The sequence below is a fragment of the Corvus brachyrhynchos genome, unplaced genomic scaffold (assembly GCF_000691975.1).
Source record: "Corvus brachyrhynchos isolate BGI_N302 unplaced genomic scaffold, ASM69197v1 scaffold54, whole genome shotgun sequence".
NCBI classification, from domain to species: domain Eukaryota; kingdom Metazoa; phylum Chordata; class Aves; order Passeriformes; family Corvidae; genus Corvus; species Corvus brachyrhynchos.
Window position 1 is genome coordinate 322,393 of NW_008237902.1, and position 15,550 is coordinate 337,942.

At 41.8% G+C, this 15,550-nt stretch overlaps 3 protein-coding genes across 9 annotated transcripts in view; 2 read left to right on the forward strand and 1 right to left on the reverse strand.

Moving 5' to 3' along the window:
• Positions 1-6,350, forward strand: part of COL23A1 (collagen type XXIII alpha 1 chain) — a 176,935-nt gene extending 170,585 nt beyond the window's left edge. For 2 of the 5 annotated variants that reach the window (XM_017732940.1, XM_017732938.1), the window contains 4 exons: positions 132-158; positions 656-709; positions 1,353-1,439; positions 5,303-5,381. In XM_017732940.1, the coding sequence (XP_017588429.1) occupies positions 132-158; positions 656-709; positions 1,353-1,439; positions 5,303-5,350 (216 nt within the window). In that variant the 3' untranslated portion in view covers positions 5,351-5,381. Of the gene's footprint in view, positions 1-131; positions 159-655; positions 710-1,352; positions 1,440-2,852; positions 4,205-5,302; positions 5,382-6,274 lie in introns of those variants that run through there. The other 3 variants (XM_017732936.1, XM_017732937.1, XM_017732939.1) reach the window with 2 other exon arrangements.
• Positions 4,294-15,550, reverse strand: part of HNRNPAB (heterogeneous nuclear ribonucleoprotein A/B) — a 25,442-nt gene continuing 14,185 nt past the window's right edge. For both annotated transcript variants that reach the window (XM_008632618.2, XM_008632620.2), the window contains one exon: positions 4,294-9,074. The gene's annotated coding sequence lies outside the window, so the exon portion shown is untranslated. The remainder of the gene's footprint in view (positions 9,075-15,550) is intronic.
• Positions 9,072-15,550, forward strand: part of PHYKPL (5-phosphohydroxy-L-lysine phospho-lyase) — a 14,948-nt gene continuing 8,469 nt past the window's right edge. Inside the window, exons 1-3 of one of the 2 annotated variants that reach the window (XM_017732941.1) lie at positions 9,072-12,835; positions 12,913-13,018; positions 15,161-15,414. In XM_017732941.1, the coding sequence (XP_017588430.1) occupies positions 15,371-15,414 (44 nt within the window). In that variant the 5' untranslated portion in view covers positions 9,072-12,835; positions 12,913-13,018; positions 15,161-15,370. The remainder of the gene's footprint in view (positions 12,836-12,912; positions 13,019-15,160; positions 15,415-15,550) is intronic. The other variant, XM_017732942.1, reaches the window with a different exon arrangement.

The window sequence follows — 15,550 nt, forward strand, 5'->3', positions numbered from 1 at the left end:
GCAGCCTCCAACCCCAGGGGCTCCTGGATGAGCCCATGCTCTCACTACCATGTTAAACCACCTGGATCAAAGTTTGTCTGTGACACCAAACTCAACACAGCCCATCGTAATTTTTGTTTTTACATCTGCAGGGAAAGCCAGGGGAGCCAGGATTGGATGTGAGTATGGAAACCATTAATTACTCATGTAGAAACACAAATAACACACACGTAACTTGAGATTGTTTGGAAAATATGTAGCTAACACTGTATAGACTGCTCCCCCTTAAACACAATGCCCATGGAATGATGGCTGTAGGAAAGGGCTGAATTCAGGCCAGTTGCTGGGCTCCTTCCACTGCACAGCAGAACTGCTCACCTAAAGGTGCTGCCAGGGCTTGGTTCCCTTTCCAACTGAGAATATTTGTATTGATTCAGTGAAATGAAAATTTCTAATAGCTGTAATGTTACTGGGGTGTGGTGAAGCACTCCAGTTTTCCCAAGAAACTGCTGACATACCAAGTCAACAGGAAGAAAATGTTGTTCTTCACCATGGCAGGATGGGCTGATGGCTGGAGTTGGCTCCTGTTGAACTGAGATGTCTGGACATTCACACACTAAACTTACAAAACTTTTTTTTTTTTTTCATTTTTCCCACCTAAAAATTGTGGAGACAGGGTTTCCCAGGCCTCAGAGGAGAGAAAGGAGAGAGAAGTGAAAGAGGTGAGAAGGTAAGTGGGTTATGGCTGTATTGATGCTTGTGGGGCAGGACAGGCTGCTCTTTTTGGCAGGCAGTGCTGCTTGCCCTGGGGGCCAGTGGTGAAAGGCCGCCTGTGAAGCCCAAGGACTCGCACATTCCCAGTGTAGGGCAGGACAGGCAGTTAATTCCTACGCACTTGGAAAGGTTTTGGCAAGCCTGCTCCCACCCCAGCACAACCGTTGTGGGGAAATGGAGCAACCTGACAGCTCCAGGTTGCAAAGAATCACTGGTCTTGGTTTACAGACCTTGGAAATGGATCCAAGTCAAAGGCTTTGTTACAGGGACCCTTAAACAAAGGGATACCCAGCAGGAGCCAGGAGCCCAGCTGAGCACAGGGCAGCAGCTGAAAGCTGCCGCTCCCACTTGCTGTCAGATACTAACCTGGGTTCCAGCAGAAACTAGTCATTTAGTCGATCTGTTATAAAATTATCTATTACAATACTTCCACCCAGCTTTAACCAAAGATTTTCACAGTGATTTCACTACTCAGCTGAGGTCACACTAGTGCAAGTGTCCCTACTCTGGGGGAGGACTGGGACTCTGCAAGTGCTGTGAGACACGAAGCAAAGGTGTTTCTTTCCCTTGCTCCTGATATCTTCCTGTTGTGCTGACAGGGTGAACGAGGAGTACCGGGGAGAAAAGGGGCCAAAGGACAGAAGGGGGAACCCGGCCCTCCCGGACTGGATCAGCCTTGTCCCGTGGTACGTCTTCCGTTTCACTCATCCTAAGCACGGCTTGCCGAGGCTGAAAAGGAGCCACAGCTTTGCAGCCAGGGAAAAGGAGGGAGGATTTGGGAGTTCTCTCTTTTGCAGTAAATCAGAGCAGATGGTTATTGTTTTCTCACTTTTCATACTGGTTTATCTGCACTGCTGGAAGTTCACTGCTCCCTATAAGGGCTCCTCACTGGCCAGATGGGAGCAAGCCACAGCAGTAAAAATAAAGGATCTTTGTGTAAAGACCTTCTTATTGTAGTCAGGAACAATGGACCTCAGTAGAGCTCTTCAGGAGATAGAGCAAAGCTGCTGGCCTGGCTTCTGAGTGTGTTTGAAATCAGGGAGTAGCTGGGTGCAATGGATGGGAGGCAATTTGAAAAGAAGGGCAGCTACGTCCCTTCATCCCTGCAAACCAAGCAAGGGATAAGCCTGGGGAAGCATGTTGGAGTTGATGGCATTACAGTTCTGCCAAAGATAAGTGATGGATGAGCTGGAGATCCCCAGGCTCCCAAGAAGTGCCTCTGGGAGAAGAGACCTCCCCTGGTTTCTCTGCCGGTGGCTCAGAGTTGTCCCTTCCCAGACACACCCCCGGCCACCTCCGTGCAGGGTGTACCCCCATGGGCTTTCCAGGAAACCTCCTGGGTGTTTGAGCCTGGGGAAGCAGGATCTCCCAAGTCCACTTCCAGAGCCTCTCACTCATTAGATACAGCCCAGGCAAAAAAAAAAAAAAATCTAGAGTGGCTTATAAGAAGTTGTTTGACCTGGTAAAATTTACCTCCTTTTCACTATTGTTTTTCATATAATGACTAAAACTAGAGAGATCCTTTCCCTGCACTGCTTTTAAGCTGCAGGATGAGAAGTAGCAAATACTGAATTGAAACTACTTAAATGTAGCTGTTTAGAACTTAGTTCAGAGGCACCTAATTAAGAGTGCCAGCTGCTTGCTCCAGGACAATTCAAAACCCATTTCTTCTCTGAGCATGTGACTTTTCCTCACTCTCTGAGCACAGCTATGGCAGCCAAGGCTGTTGTGTAGCTCCACTACACCAGCAATAAGCTCCTTTAGTCAATATGCTTTATTTTGCCTGAAGATTGAATGTAAACTACAATTAATTTTTTCCTCTCATGACATGTTAGGTGATTTACCCTTTATCTCTTTCACTGTGCTTTTACAAATGTGAATCTCTGGTTTGTGTACAGAAGATCTTTCCCAGATGACAGACTCTGCACGTCTTGTGAATTCCCTACCATAAAACCACTCTGCTGACTTGCTGTGTCATCAGAAATGGAGCTGTGAAGCTCTAGACCCATCCTCCTCCTCCTCTGCTGAAACATGGGTGTCTGTCTGTATAACTCCTGTGTCCTTTATCATTCTCAACAAGCAGTCATTTTTCCCAACAGGGAGATCATAGCATTGCAGGCAGCAAAAGGGATCCAGGTTTGCCAGGCCTGGATGGGGTGAGCCTGCCCTGCCCTTTGGTACAGTATCTGCTCTGTCTTTCTTGCATGGCTTGTGTGTGTTCCTGCTGTGGCCAAGCTCTGTCCCAAGGAGCAAAGCCCTCCAGGGAGAAGAAGGACACAAGGCAGCAGAGCTGGAATGAGATGTTTCACTCTGGCATTTGGGGAAGGTTGCCAATGTGTTGTGCCTTCTTCTTCCCAGTTAAAATGACTTCAGATAAGGAGTGTAAATCATGGGAGAACATGCAGGGGATGCCAGTCCCTTTATGGGAACAGATGCTCAAAATCAGTTATGGATTCTCTCAGTACCTACAGCCCAGTTTGGTTCCCCTTGTGCCTGTGCTGCTGCAGCCCTTTGAGTCCCATTCCCAGCTGGGATTTGAAAAGCTTTCCTCTAATGAACAGCTAGGCTAGTCCTGCAGAGCAGGGCCACTGGCACTCTGGGCATCAGAAGGGTTTTGCTGTGTCAGCACAGAGCTCTGCCCAGAGCTCAGGCTGGGTCCAGTGGTTATGCAGGAAGGTTTGTGCTCTGCTCCCCAAAAGGGCTCGGCATGGCTAGCTAAGAGAGGTCATTGTTTTATTTTCATTTTTCTAACCATAGAAAATGCTGCGTATTAGATGATTTGCAGTTGTCCTCAGAGAAACAAAAGGGCAGTAAGCTGCTTCTCTTTCAAAAAGTTAAATTACTTTCAGATGTGTCCAAGGAACCAATTCCTAACAGCAGGCCTGCTCTAGCTCTTCATATTTACTCCCCAGATTTGTTCTATTTCCCAAGCATCTCCCATCTTAACTATACAGAAAACACAGGACCCATCTCTGTTGAAGGCATTGGAAACTGCCGTAGGGGATTTTTCCAATTAACTACAACATGACCAGTTAGTAAAGCACTGGTGGATTTTCCTGGTTAGTTGCAGGTTGGTTGGAGTGTTGACTTTGTTCTGCAGTCCAGGGTGCAGTGGAGGCTTGCTGGGCTTTCAATCCAGGAGCATCAGCAGCAGCCTCACACACAGCCATGAAGAGTCATTTTGGAGTCACTCAAGTGAAACATGGTAGAAAGGTGTGGAGTTTTACTATGGCCAAAATAAGTATTCTGAGTGCACAAGGAGAAAAAGCCCAGGGCAGAAATCAACCCCCTGACCATCAGTGTTAGAGTGCACTTTAACAGCAGGTCAGGATGTTTTCGGTCAAACAACCACTCTGCACCTTGTACCCTGTACCCATCACCCCCAGAAAACTCTGGCAAATGTACAAGTTTTACCTTTTTTTTTTTTTAATAGTTACAGACCAAAATATTGAGTGTGTCGGCAGAAAAAAAAAAAAGTGTGTTTTCTAACTAAGGTTACAGGAAAGCATGACTTCTTACACTGTGAGTAGCTGGAGAGGGTTACCTTACTTCACTGCATCTGTTTTATTGGGCATGGGCTATTTTACATATAAAATCAATACAGAATACAAAAAATGTGATGACTAACATTTACAGTAAAAAATGTAAAATTGCGTTTTGACCTGTATTTGCACTAGCAGTTCTCTCTGCTGCATACACATCTTCCCACCCCTAGCGAGTCTGGAGGTGGCTCTGAGGGAAGGGTCAGTGCTTGTGTGCTCTCTGTGGCTCTACATGCAGAAATTCATGTAATCGGAGATCCAAGAGCTTTAAAAAATCCAGCATCAGGAAAGGCAGCTGAAGTCAGCTATTTCTTCTAAAGTGTCTTGAGAGAGCTGGTCATACATAGCTCGTTCCTCTTCTAATGGGATCCTTCCTTTCCAGTGTTCTCCTGGTCAGTGAGAGCTCTTCTGGCTTTCTGATTTTTGTATGTTTCTTGTATCTCCAGCGGAACAAGACAAATATTTTCACTCCCTTTGCATAGTCCACAACTCATCCTATTCTCAGTTCAGCAACTCAAGATTTCTTAAAGAAACTAAGTACTGCAGGATCAAATTTAACACAATTAGGATACCATCTAGGAAAAAAACACCTACATCACCTCCCCTGAACAGAAAAGCACATTTTAACAAAAAATACATTCCCACATCATGCTTTCCATATATATGTCTGATGGCAAAAACCACTACCTTATAAAGCAGATTATGAAGTTAACGAACTGTGATTTCAAATCTTTGTATGTATATATGTTTTCTTTGTTTAAAGGAAAAAAGTGGAGATTTCTGATTTTTTTTTTTAACCCTGAGGTGTATTCAATTTTGTGTTGTGTGTTACACATGGATTATGTTGCCTGCATATTCATTTTTGTGCATATACAGTAAATGGGTTTTGCATGGTAATTAACAATGCTGCTAAACCTTTCATTGTTGTGACGAGCGAGCTTCAGGTTTTTGGGTCTGACATTTAAGTCCCTGTCAGGAAAACTGAATCTGTAAATTCAATTTTGCAGGGACCAGACGGACTGCCAGTAGCAGGATGTTGGCATAAGGTACTGTAATGTTAATAAATGTATATCCTTGAACAGGTCCTGAGTAATTTTGCTCCCTGCATGATGATTGTTTGCACTGCTGCACCTGCTTGAAGCACCAGGTCACAGGCCTGGCAGACAGGACATTATGCCTTTGGAGAGCAGGATTCCAGCAGCTTCAGGTCTTGTTCCCCCCAACTCTAGACTGCTGCTGGGAACACCAAAAACTTGCTAAGCATGAAAAGTCATTGTTAACACTGTCAGTAGAATGCCTTTTCATAGGCTTGCTTGGGCTTTTATTATGGCCAAGGAAGCTTAGGAACCTCCCGAGGAAAGGCTGCGCCACATGCTCATGTGACTTACTCAACCCATACCCTCCAGCTGAGAAGGTAGCAGTGGGCTGTCTCATTGTTGCAGAGTTCCAAACATTTCTTTTCTAGCAAAGACTCTTCTGCCATTGTAATCATAACTCACAGCCACTGCACTGCTTCAGTGCTCGAATCAGCACCCTGGGTGCAGGTGGTCAGGTAATTTGTAGCATCTCATGCACCCAGAGCAGCCAGGGGTTGGAAGAGCTACTGGCAGCCTGGGAGAATGAGGAGATGTGCCCTCCTGTAGTAAGATGAGGATTTGATCCAGGTTTGTAGGACAATGCTCATTCTCCAACAAGAGTATGACACTGAAGCTGAGTGGAATTACTAACCCAGCTGTAAACATGTGGTATGTGGATACAGTTGGAGTTAACAGCATGTCACTAACTGGTTACAAACCCTCAGTTAGAATGTGAGCACACCCTTAGTATATCAAAGGTTTTAATTCTGAGTAATTTGTTAGGATGTACCATTAATATTAAAAGAAACCTGAGTGCCAATCCTTCTAGTATTAACAATAAGGTTAGTACGTGTAATGAATGGAGCATTTTTCTGATTAAAATGTTTGTGTGTTCTTTTTCAGTGATCTCTAAGCATGAAGCACAATATGTAAATAATGTGATATATTTTGATCTTTTTGATTTTTGTATAAAAAAAGAAAAAAAAAACTTTTGACAGTAATATATTGACCTTTTTTTATACTGGATTCTGACATTTATGGACTTGGAAAATAATGTAAAGTTCCCAAACCCATAAAATGTGCATGGTAACACAACAGGATTTGATAAAGGTGCCGATGACAGTAGCTGGGGATGAACAGTGTTCACTGCTCATGCTGCAGTGTGAACTAACAGTACTGAGCCAGCCTCGTGTGCCTTATTGCATGAAGGAGGGCAAAATCCCTGTCCTAATTTGGCTCTCAACTCCATATTTGCATTGCACATGCACATTAAAAGGGTGAAAAAACCTGGCTGAAAACAAAGAAAAGAAGGATGCAGCCCTAAAAAATGAAAGAAGCTGCTGTCTACTGTCTGGTCAAACAGGAGAAGGATTTGCAACCTGCAGAGGAAACAAAGCCAAGCTCCATCCATTGCTATCTGCTGTGGGCGTGATGGAAACAGCAACTCTGGGGCTAGACAGAACAACCTTGACTGCCTGTGGTTATTTCTTCTACAATCAACAGAAACTTTTACCCTCAAGAGGAAGCACCTCTGGGTCCTGTTCTGGGGTCTGTGCCTGAAGATGTGCAATCACTTTGTTACTGTGGGACATAAATTCCCCAGGAAGCCTCTGCTACAGAATTTCAAAACAGAAAAACCAGGCAATACTTTCAGTGCAGAGAGTTGCAGGACAGGGAAGGCTCTGCTTAAGTCCCTTCTTAAACAACACAGCACACAATGTTGCTCTTGGAGTTCCCAGAAATTGGGAGTTTGGAGTATTTAATTGTCTTGGTTTATGGGGTTCATTTGCTTTTTATTTCTTCTTGGTTTATATAGTTTTAACTGTAAACTAACTCTGCACTCTCCTCTTGTTGTCTTATTTCTCTTCACCTTTTCAGTCTCTTTTGTTAAATTATCTCAGGCATATCCCATGCAGAGCAGGGTAATGAATAAAATCAGTATTATTTTGATATCTGCATATGCCACTGTGGGATCAACTAAAAATTGCAAACTATTCCACAGTTCACATTTTTTAAGATGTTGAAAAAATAGCAATTGTGCAGCAGAGAGCCATAAAAGATATTTCAGAGGAAGAAGATGGCTTACAGCTGAGTCTGTTCAGCTTACAATGAAGATCAAGAGGCAACCAGATTCCTTTACAGGGAGGAGGTACTTTGTATTAACAAGTTTTTAAACTGAACAGAGAAAGATATGCAAATATTCACCCCATGGGTAGAAGCTGAAGCCACACAAACTCAAAAAAGTAAGCTGTGGATTTTTATTGGTAAAACTGGTTAGTCCTAAGCAGACCAGTGATATAATTGCCATCACCTTAATGCCTTTTTGATTTAACAGATCATGTCTGGAGGAAATACTTAGCTCAATACAATTTGCTGGGTTCTGTGTAGGAGTCTTAGGTGAAATTAAGAGCCCGACCATAATATCAAACATGGTATTATGGCTCTTTCTGGCCTTGATCTTAGAAAATACAGAAGGGAGGCATTTTTGGTGCACTGAGTAGATCCAAAACCTCTGTTAAGATTCTTGTTTCATTGCCACTCTTACTGCAGCTACTGCCAGAGAGGGCTTGAGAGAGGGACGTGACCATCCAGGTGCAACCTGCCCTGTACAAGATGACCTAGTGCTGAAAGTCTTGCTCAGATATTCTGAAGAACAGTTGGAATGTGCTTTGTGCTCCACACAGGTAGGGTGATGTCTGGTGTCTTGAGTTCTCATCTCTGACCAGGCTCTGGGTGTCCTTGAGCTTATCCCCAGAGTCAGGGGAGCCTGTGCTCTGCACTGGTCAATGCTGAAATGACCACCAAGCTCGGGAGAGGTGACACAGCTTATGGCTGTAGGCAGTGAATTTTTTACCTGTTGGCTGCTTAGGGGCTATACCTACACATCACTGGCTTTGTGGCTGTACTTGGCATCTCTACCAGTTACTCACTGTTTCCTTGGTCACCATATAGATTAAATCCATGTAAATTCAGATCAACTAACAAATCAAGAAACAACAATTATGTAACTCAAAACAGCAATGAAAATGCATTTTATTTACTTCCATTTCATGTTCTCAGCTATCAGTTTTGGTGTAGGGGTTTTTAAAGGCATAAGGAGCAGCTAACAAGCTTCCACTGGCCTTTAGTGCTTTTGAAAAACCCCTTTAATATCCCAAATTAAAGCTAAAAAATTTTCTGTGAAAGTTTGAAGGCAAATCTCTCATTGATGTCACCAGGAAGATCTGTAATTGTTCCCTTAATGTACAGTTGTTCTTCCCATCTCCCCCAGTCATCTCCAAACTAAAAGCAGTTCACTATTCCAAACCACACTGTGGGCTTCTACACTCAAATTCCTGCACATGTCGTGTTCATGGAACTTCTTTCAGTATCAATGAGAGTTCAGTCCCCAGAATGACTGCAGAAAGCACAAGAATCTGGAAGTGTCCACAAACAATCTACAATGCAGATAGAAAAGTCTTGTTTTACATACGCTGGCAAAAACTAAACAGCTTTCTATCTAGCTCCTACTTGAAGAAGTTTGGTATCACTGAAGCTACAAGACAAGCTAACCTCCAAAGCTTATGAAATTATATTAAAATTTATATTTTCTCTGAGGAAATACCCCGAAGTCCTATTATCTTCAGGTAAACAAGTCAGTATTCCGTCTTCAACTTGTGGAATATCCAGTGCTTGTAGGCATCAACTGTGACCACTGCCAGGCCTGCAAAACATTGATACAGAATACCAGAATAGTGCTTTACCCTCTCACCCCTCTGCAAGGCCGCCGTCCCCCTCCCAGCACAGAGGCTCTGCTGCCACAGCACCCAAGACATTTGTTAGTAATGGAGGAAGGCTGGAATTACCACCCTAGCACAGGAGTGCAGCTGTATCCACCCCCATCAGTGCTACAACAGCTCAGCTACCAAACCTGTTTGTGATCCTCTTTGGAAATTCCTAGGCAAAGGTCCTTGGCTGGTTCTGCATGTACAAAGATCACCTATGCACCTGCAGCCAGTCAGGAATATTCAGGACACTGGACTCACTGCTCATGTGCAGTGGCTTCTCTGAACTCCTGCTGCTGCCACTCCCATCAGGAATGCTGGCAGGTAGGGATCCTGCTGCATACTGTTGCCACTTTGGCTATGAGGAACTAACCAGTAGGTCTCCAAGGCTTGTGGGTGGTACATCTACTCTACCAACCTCTCGTCATCAAAGGAGCAGAGACCTATGGAGAGCAGAGCTCCCGGGAGCAGAGCAGGGAATGGATCCCGCAGCAGGGCTGTAACTGGCACCTGAAGTTCTTCCTGGTCCTCAGCTGAGATTGGTGCATTTGGCCTTTATATTCTGAACAGTGTACCTGGTTCCCTGCCCATGGCACAGAGTTGGACCTAGACAATCTTTAAAGACCATTCCAAGCCCAGCCATTCTGCGACTATCAATCGTATTATTCATGATTGACTTTATCAGAGAAACTGTTGGGTTTTGTACTGATTACACAGAGTCTAAGAGGAAATCTGTTTAGACTTCCATGTGCCATACATGCAAACATATTTAGAAGAGTAGTTGTTAAATACAGAGCAGTTATGATCTTACTGCAGTGAGTTAAAAAGATGTGCTTTGCTCTGCAAATTCATGCCAGATCAGTTGATTATTTTCTCCTTCCATATGAAAATGTTCATCTGGGTCTTTCTGAATACTTTGACTTTGCAAATAGCTCACAAAGACAAATTTTACTTTTAGGTAGTACTGGCAGTCCTGCTCAAAACTCAGTCACAATCTCAGGCTTTCACAAAGCTTAGGGTTTTTTCACCCAGGAAACTTCTCTTTTGTTTTCCCCTCTGGTTTGAAAGAATCTGAGACTGCTTTACAGCAATTCCAAAATGCAGCTGTATGTTACCACTGTATGTCACCACTGTATGTCAGCAGCAATGAAGATGATTGACAGGGACACTGCTAATACTTATGAAATGTGGGTCAGTCTGGGACTGAGGCACTGTTTTTTCTTGATCACTAGAATATTTGGTGTATCTTAATGGATTCATCAATAGACATTCTGGGTAACACATTGAAGTTAGTGATACTGGGGGAACCTGAAACTCAGACAAATGTATTTTTGTTTTTTAGTTGACAAAACAAAATTCCTGCCTCTAATTTAACTGCCTGTGAAAGCCTGGTGGTTTCCATGAGGTTAAGCTAACCATGTCTGCTGCTGCCCAGGAGCAGAGGACACACAGCTTTCTTTAAGGCTTGTTCCATTTAAAACTGTAGCTAATGACCATCTTTCCAATCACTACCAACATTCTCTGTCTAACACACTGTAGCCCAATCAGTTTTGGAAGCAAAGCTTCCAAACTGAATCGTAAGGGCACAAGAACTCACTTGAGACCCCTAAAAGGTTTTTCAGCCACAAAGCTCTGCAGGCAGGGCTGCCGTGCCATGAGACAAAGCAAGTGCATTCTGTGACTGAGGCTGGAGCTGCTACTGGCTGTGGTTGTGTCAGTGCTGGTGCTCCAGGAGTGGTGATGCTGCACCCAACTGTGAGTATGGACAGCACTCCCTAAAGCTCCTGGGGAGGATGGATTTAGGGAAGAAGGTAAAAAGACCCCATGTGTGTAACTCCACAGTGCTGGCAGCTTAAGAGGAACCTTGCCAGAGCATGAACCCGATGATTTGGCCTGTTCTGATGGGGACAAATGAGGTTAATTAAGAGTTTTGCAGCTCCATCATGCCTTGGCCAGTGAGCTCAGGAATATTTCTGTGGATTATGAAACAGGTGCAGAGAAATCCTGATCTGACCCAAAACTGAAACAGTTTCCAAGTGTCAGCTCATCAATATTTTAGTTTAAAAAAATCATTATCAGAATATTGCCACATGCTTTGTTTTATTCCCACGGGGAGTCATCTCTCCTCTATGCACTGCTTCTGACAACTCCTGTATATATAATGGTGATGAATTTATTTCTGTATGGATTTCTTTCCTGTGTATTTAAAAATAAGAATGTTTCTTTTAATGATAAGCAACTTTCTGATGTGTTTTCTTTCTAGGAAACTAATAGATAAAATATTTAGATGAGCTTTTGTCTTCTGTAATTTCATAGATTCAGCATTTGAAATCCTCAAGCAAACCAGCAGAACACATGGGAGGTTTCAGCAGTTTAAGACATCCAATGCAATGATGCAAAGTAATCCATGGAAAATGACACCTGTGGTTTTAAGATTGTTATAGTATCCACTACCCAGGGTAAAGTTTTATACATAGGGTTTTGCACTCAGCCAAATATAGCAGGCTCTTGGGCAAGAATGCAAGAACTCACACGTTGTAATGCACAATTGATTAAAATAAGTTAAAAAAATTAGTTAAACAATTAAGATGGCAAAAAGTTTCCAGCTTTATCATAATGGTAAATAACTCCTCTGGCCTGTCAATGTAATATGTGCATTACAAAGGTGTTCCCTGGTCAGTGAATGCTGGTTCAATGCTGCCCTCTAGAGGAGACTTTTTTTTAAATTGAAGCAATTTTTATGCAAATTTTATGCTGTGACAGTATCCCTAATTTACAGCAGACATGACTTTTGTGTAACTCTATGATTTGAACAGATATTTGTAAAACCAGGAGTGCATGGATAGAAACTTCTCTTTTTTTTTTTCCAACTCTGGTATTTCTTTCTTGGGAAATACCATTGTATTCTCAAGTTTTTTTCGGTCCCACTGTTGCCCAGATAATTTACACTGCTACACAACTAAAATCTACCTATAGTAGGCTTCCTGACACATTTCTATTTTTTAAATTTTAAGCATGGAAGCTCTGAATTATTTTCTTTGTATGCAACAGATTTATCTTTAAGATATGCAAAATATTAATAATAACAAATGATAAAAATATAAAAACTTAAATGTCCCCAAACCACTCATCCTGGACAAATAGTTGCAGGTATGTGGCTGAATTCAGATCAGTGAGTTTGGATCCAATGTGCTGTAACATAGGAAGGAGTGTCCTCAGCAATGTCCAGGGGTAGAAAGAACCTCAGTATTGCTTTGTTTAGTTCAAACTTCCTGGTTTTTACCTGTTCAGGACAGGCTGACATGCTGTGCAGCACAGCTAGCCTTGCAGGGGGTTTAACCAGAAGACTTTCAAATGAGAAATGAAACATAGGGATAATTTCAAGAGGCCTGTGACACTAGCTTGCCAAGACAATCACTGTGGCACACACTGAACCTGGCAACTTCACAGGACAGCGTATATTATGTAAGCGTATTTCTTGACTCTTTTGCAATAGTGTTTTAATTTTTCTTTAACAAAAAGGAGGGGGCAGAGAGAAACGTCTGGTCACTCTAGTGAGTCCAGTCTCAGTGTCATTTACTGGAATCACCTGCCTTTTAACTGTGTCCCTGGCACTGCACTGGACCTGGCCATAATTAGTTCAGCTCGAAGTACTCCACAGCTCCACTTGGGAGAATCTATTGCAGACTGAAGCAAACCAGTGAGTAAAAAATCCATTTCCTAAACTTTATTTTCCCTGGTGATCATTTATATTTCTAAGCTAAAAATTACTTTTAGTATTTTCACACCCCCAGGTGAATTACTGCAACTTTGCCCTGTGCTTGTGTCCCATTAGATGGCACAATACAAGGGATGTGTGACTGTTGTGTAACCTGCAGCTAAAGTAAGTGCTGAAAATCTGTCACTTAGAAATGAATGGAGGAAGGACTTAATAGATGTTATTATTGTATACTATTGTAGAGAGCCTGGGGGAAACCACAGGAAGGCTGGGAAACGCAAGTTTTCCATGCGTAAGAAGTTGAATTATTGACAAGAGAGTGGAGTAAGAAATACATTAATAACATTTGTGGTTTTCCTATGTCTTAGAACAAACAATTCCTGTTTTGTTAAGTTCTGGTAGAAGTTGCCTTAAGTGTGGTTTCATGGAACAGTCAGCTCACTTCTGTGTCAGCTCACTTGTGTGGTCCCTTATATAACATAGGTATTAATGAACAGAAACTTAAAATGGACGTGATCCCAAGTATCTGTAAATGACACCGATACCATCTGCTGCTTTTTATTATACTGTTAAACACTGAATTGAAAAGTTCATTTTACATGAATTTATTAAGTGTAGGTGAGTGCTTATCAGACTTGCATTTCTGCAATTACATAAAAAAATTAGGATCTGGTTTTGCAAAGCAAAAGCACCCATGATATCCACTGAATTTGTGAATTTAGCAGGAAAGGTCATTAAGTTGCCATCAGTGCAAATGAGAGCTGGAGCCTGTTGTGTTTGCTGGTTTGTTTCATAGAATGCAGTTTAAGAAACAATTTCGTAACAGCTTTTTGTGTTTCAATTTGGGTTTCTCAAAAAATAATCAAAAATACGGAATATGAAGAATGTTCAGCACAAATATCACAGTCAAAACTGAAAGCCCCCCTGCTTTGTTGCATTACATGACTTTGGACATAGAAATGTTACAAAACTGGAGCATATATTAGCATTTGAGAAAACTGTACCTGCTGGTATTTCAAATCTGACAATCTTACTTATTTGTATACAGTTTATAAAAATACATGCAACATGTGCCTTATCTGTCCATATTTGTTTTGAAATTATACTGATAGAGCTTAATCCTCTACCACGTTATGCAAGTGTCCCTTATTTATGTGAGCGGTTGCATCACTCCAGGGAGGCTGTTCAAAGGAGAAAGGGCTGTTTGTGTGTTTGCAGTTTGCCAAAAATGAGTTTTGAATGTATTTACATGGTATTTTATACAAAGCTGGCTAAATTTCTGTAAAATGTATCACCTTTGAAAAGAAAGATAGATATTGAAATTACAGAAAATGTGCTTCACATTTCTATTTGCAAACTTTTTGTGATTTTTGATCATGTATGTGCCAGGAAAAGTATTCTATTTACTCTTCTCTGGGGAACAATTACTTTAAAAATGAAGGCATTAATAACAGTATTTCTTATCCATTGTTTTAACATGTTAAAATGGTATTAATTAGTACTGCATCATGTATTTTTAGTTTAAAGCTGTAACGGACAATATTGAGACCTAAAAAAATATGGTTTTCTTTCGCTTTTTTTAATAAAAGCAAAGACTAGATTTTAGAAAATGGTCTCTCTGTACAGATTACTTATACAATTGTGTGAATATGTATAATGAACTCTGCATTTGTAACCAAGAGCAAACTTTCTAAATTGTAAATGTTCAGGTTGTTATTATAAATAGCTAGTAAATATCTTAACCAGACAAGAGTTCAAATAAAGATTAACAGCCATTATTAACTTTTTCTCCACTGTCTTTTGTTACTTAAAACCTGACCTTTATGAAACACTGGAGTTAGACTAAGTTCAACCTAACTTCGAGTACATAGCAATTTGGTTTTGCATTTTCCATATTGCACAAAATTTAAACTGCTCCTGTGTTTATCAAGTAATTGCAACTAGAGATAATTATTGGTGGCTATATCTAGTCAGCAAAATCTGCCAAGTGTAGTTTTAAAATTATCTGTTCTGTTGTTCTACAGTTTTAAGAGCCGTTTGTCAGTTTAAACCAAAAGAATGTGAACATGTACTTGGAAGGAAAAAAAATGTGGCATTTTCCAGAATCAAGTTGGACAAGTTGATGAACTTGGTTATGGCATACAACACCTGCAGTAGCAGAACTCAATCCATTGCAGAACTTCCTTTCTAGTTCTTTATCTTCCTATTCTTCTTTAGGTAATTCCAGTCAAAGAGAAATGGAAGAAAGATCATTCTAATCTCACTGACAGCATTTCCTCTTTTAATCCTAACTATTACCTGTTTTAGGATTGGCTCTAAAGGAGTCGGTCAGATATCTACCTATCTGCCACCAACCAAGCACGGGGGTACAACATATAAAAGGCTGGGTTTACTTCTGCTCAAACAACGAAGAATGTGTTGAAGAATTATTTCAGTTCTACCATCTAGGCTGCCCGCTCAAACTATTTTCAACTGTAAAGAAAACTTCCTCGATGTGTATTTCAAAAGAAGAATGTTATGGCTGTACTAATGATCCTGAAGAGCCTGTTCCTCCCTCTGAAGTGAGTGGGGTGTGGGGCTAGATGCACCCGAGTGGTGTAAAACCCCTGTGGTCTCTTGTTTTGGGGTGAGCTGCCAGCAGCCCCGCAGGGCCCCAGGGACCATAGCCTCTCCCCAGTTTGTCCCCACTGCTCCCTG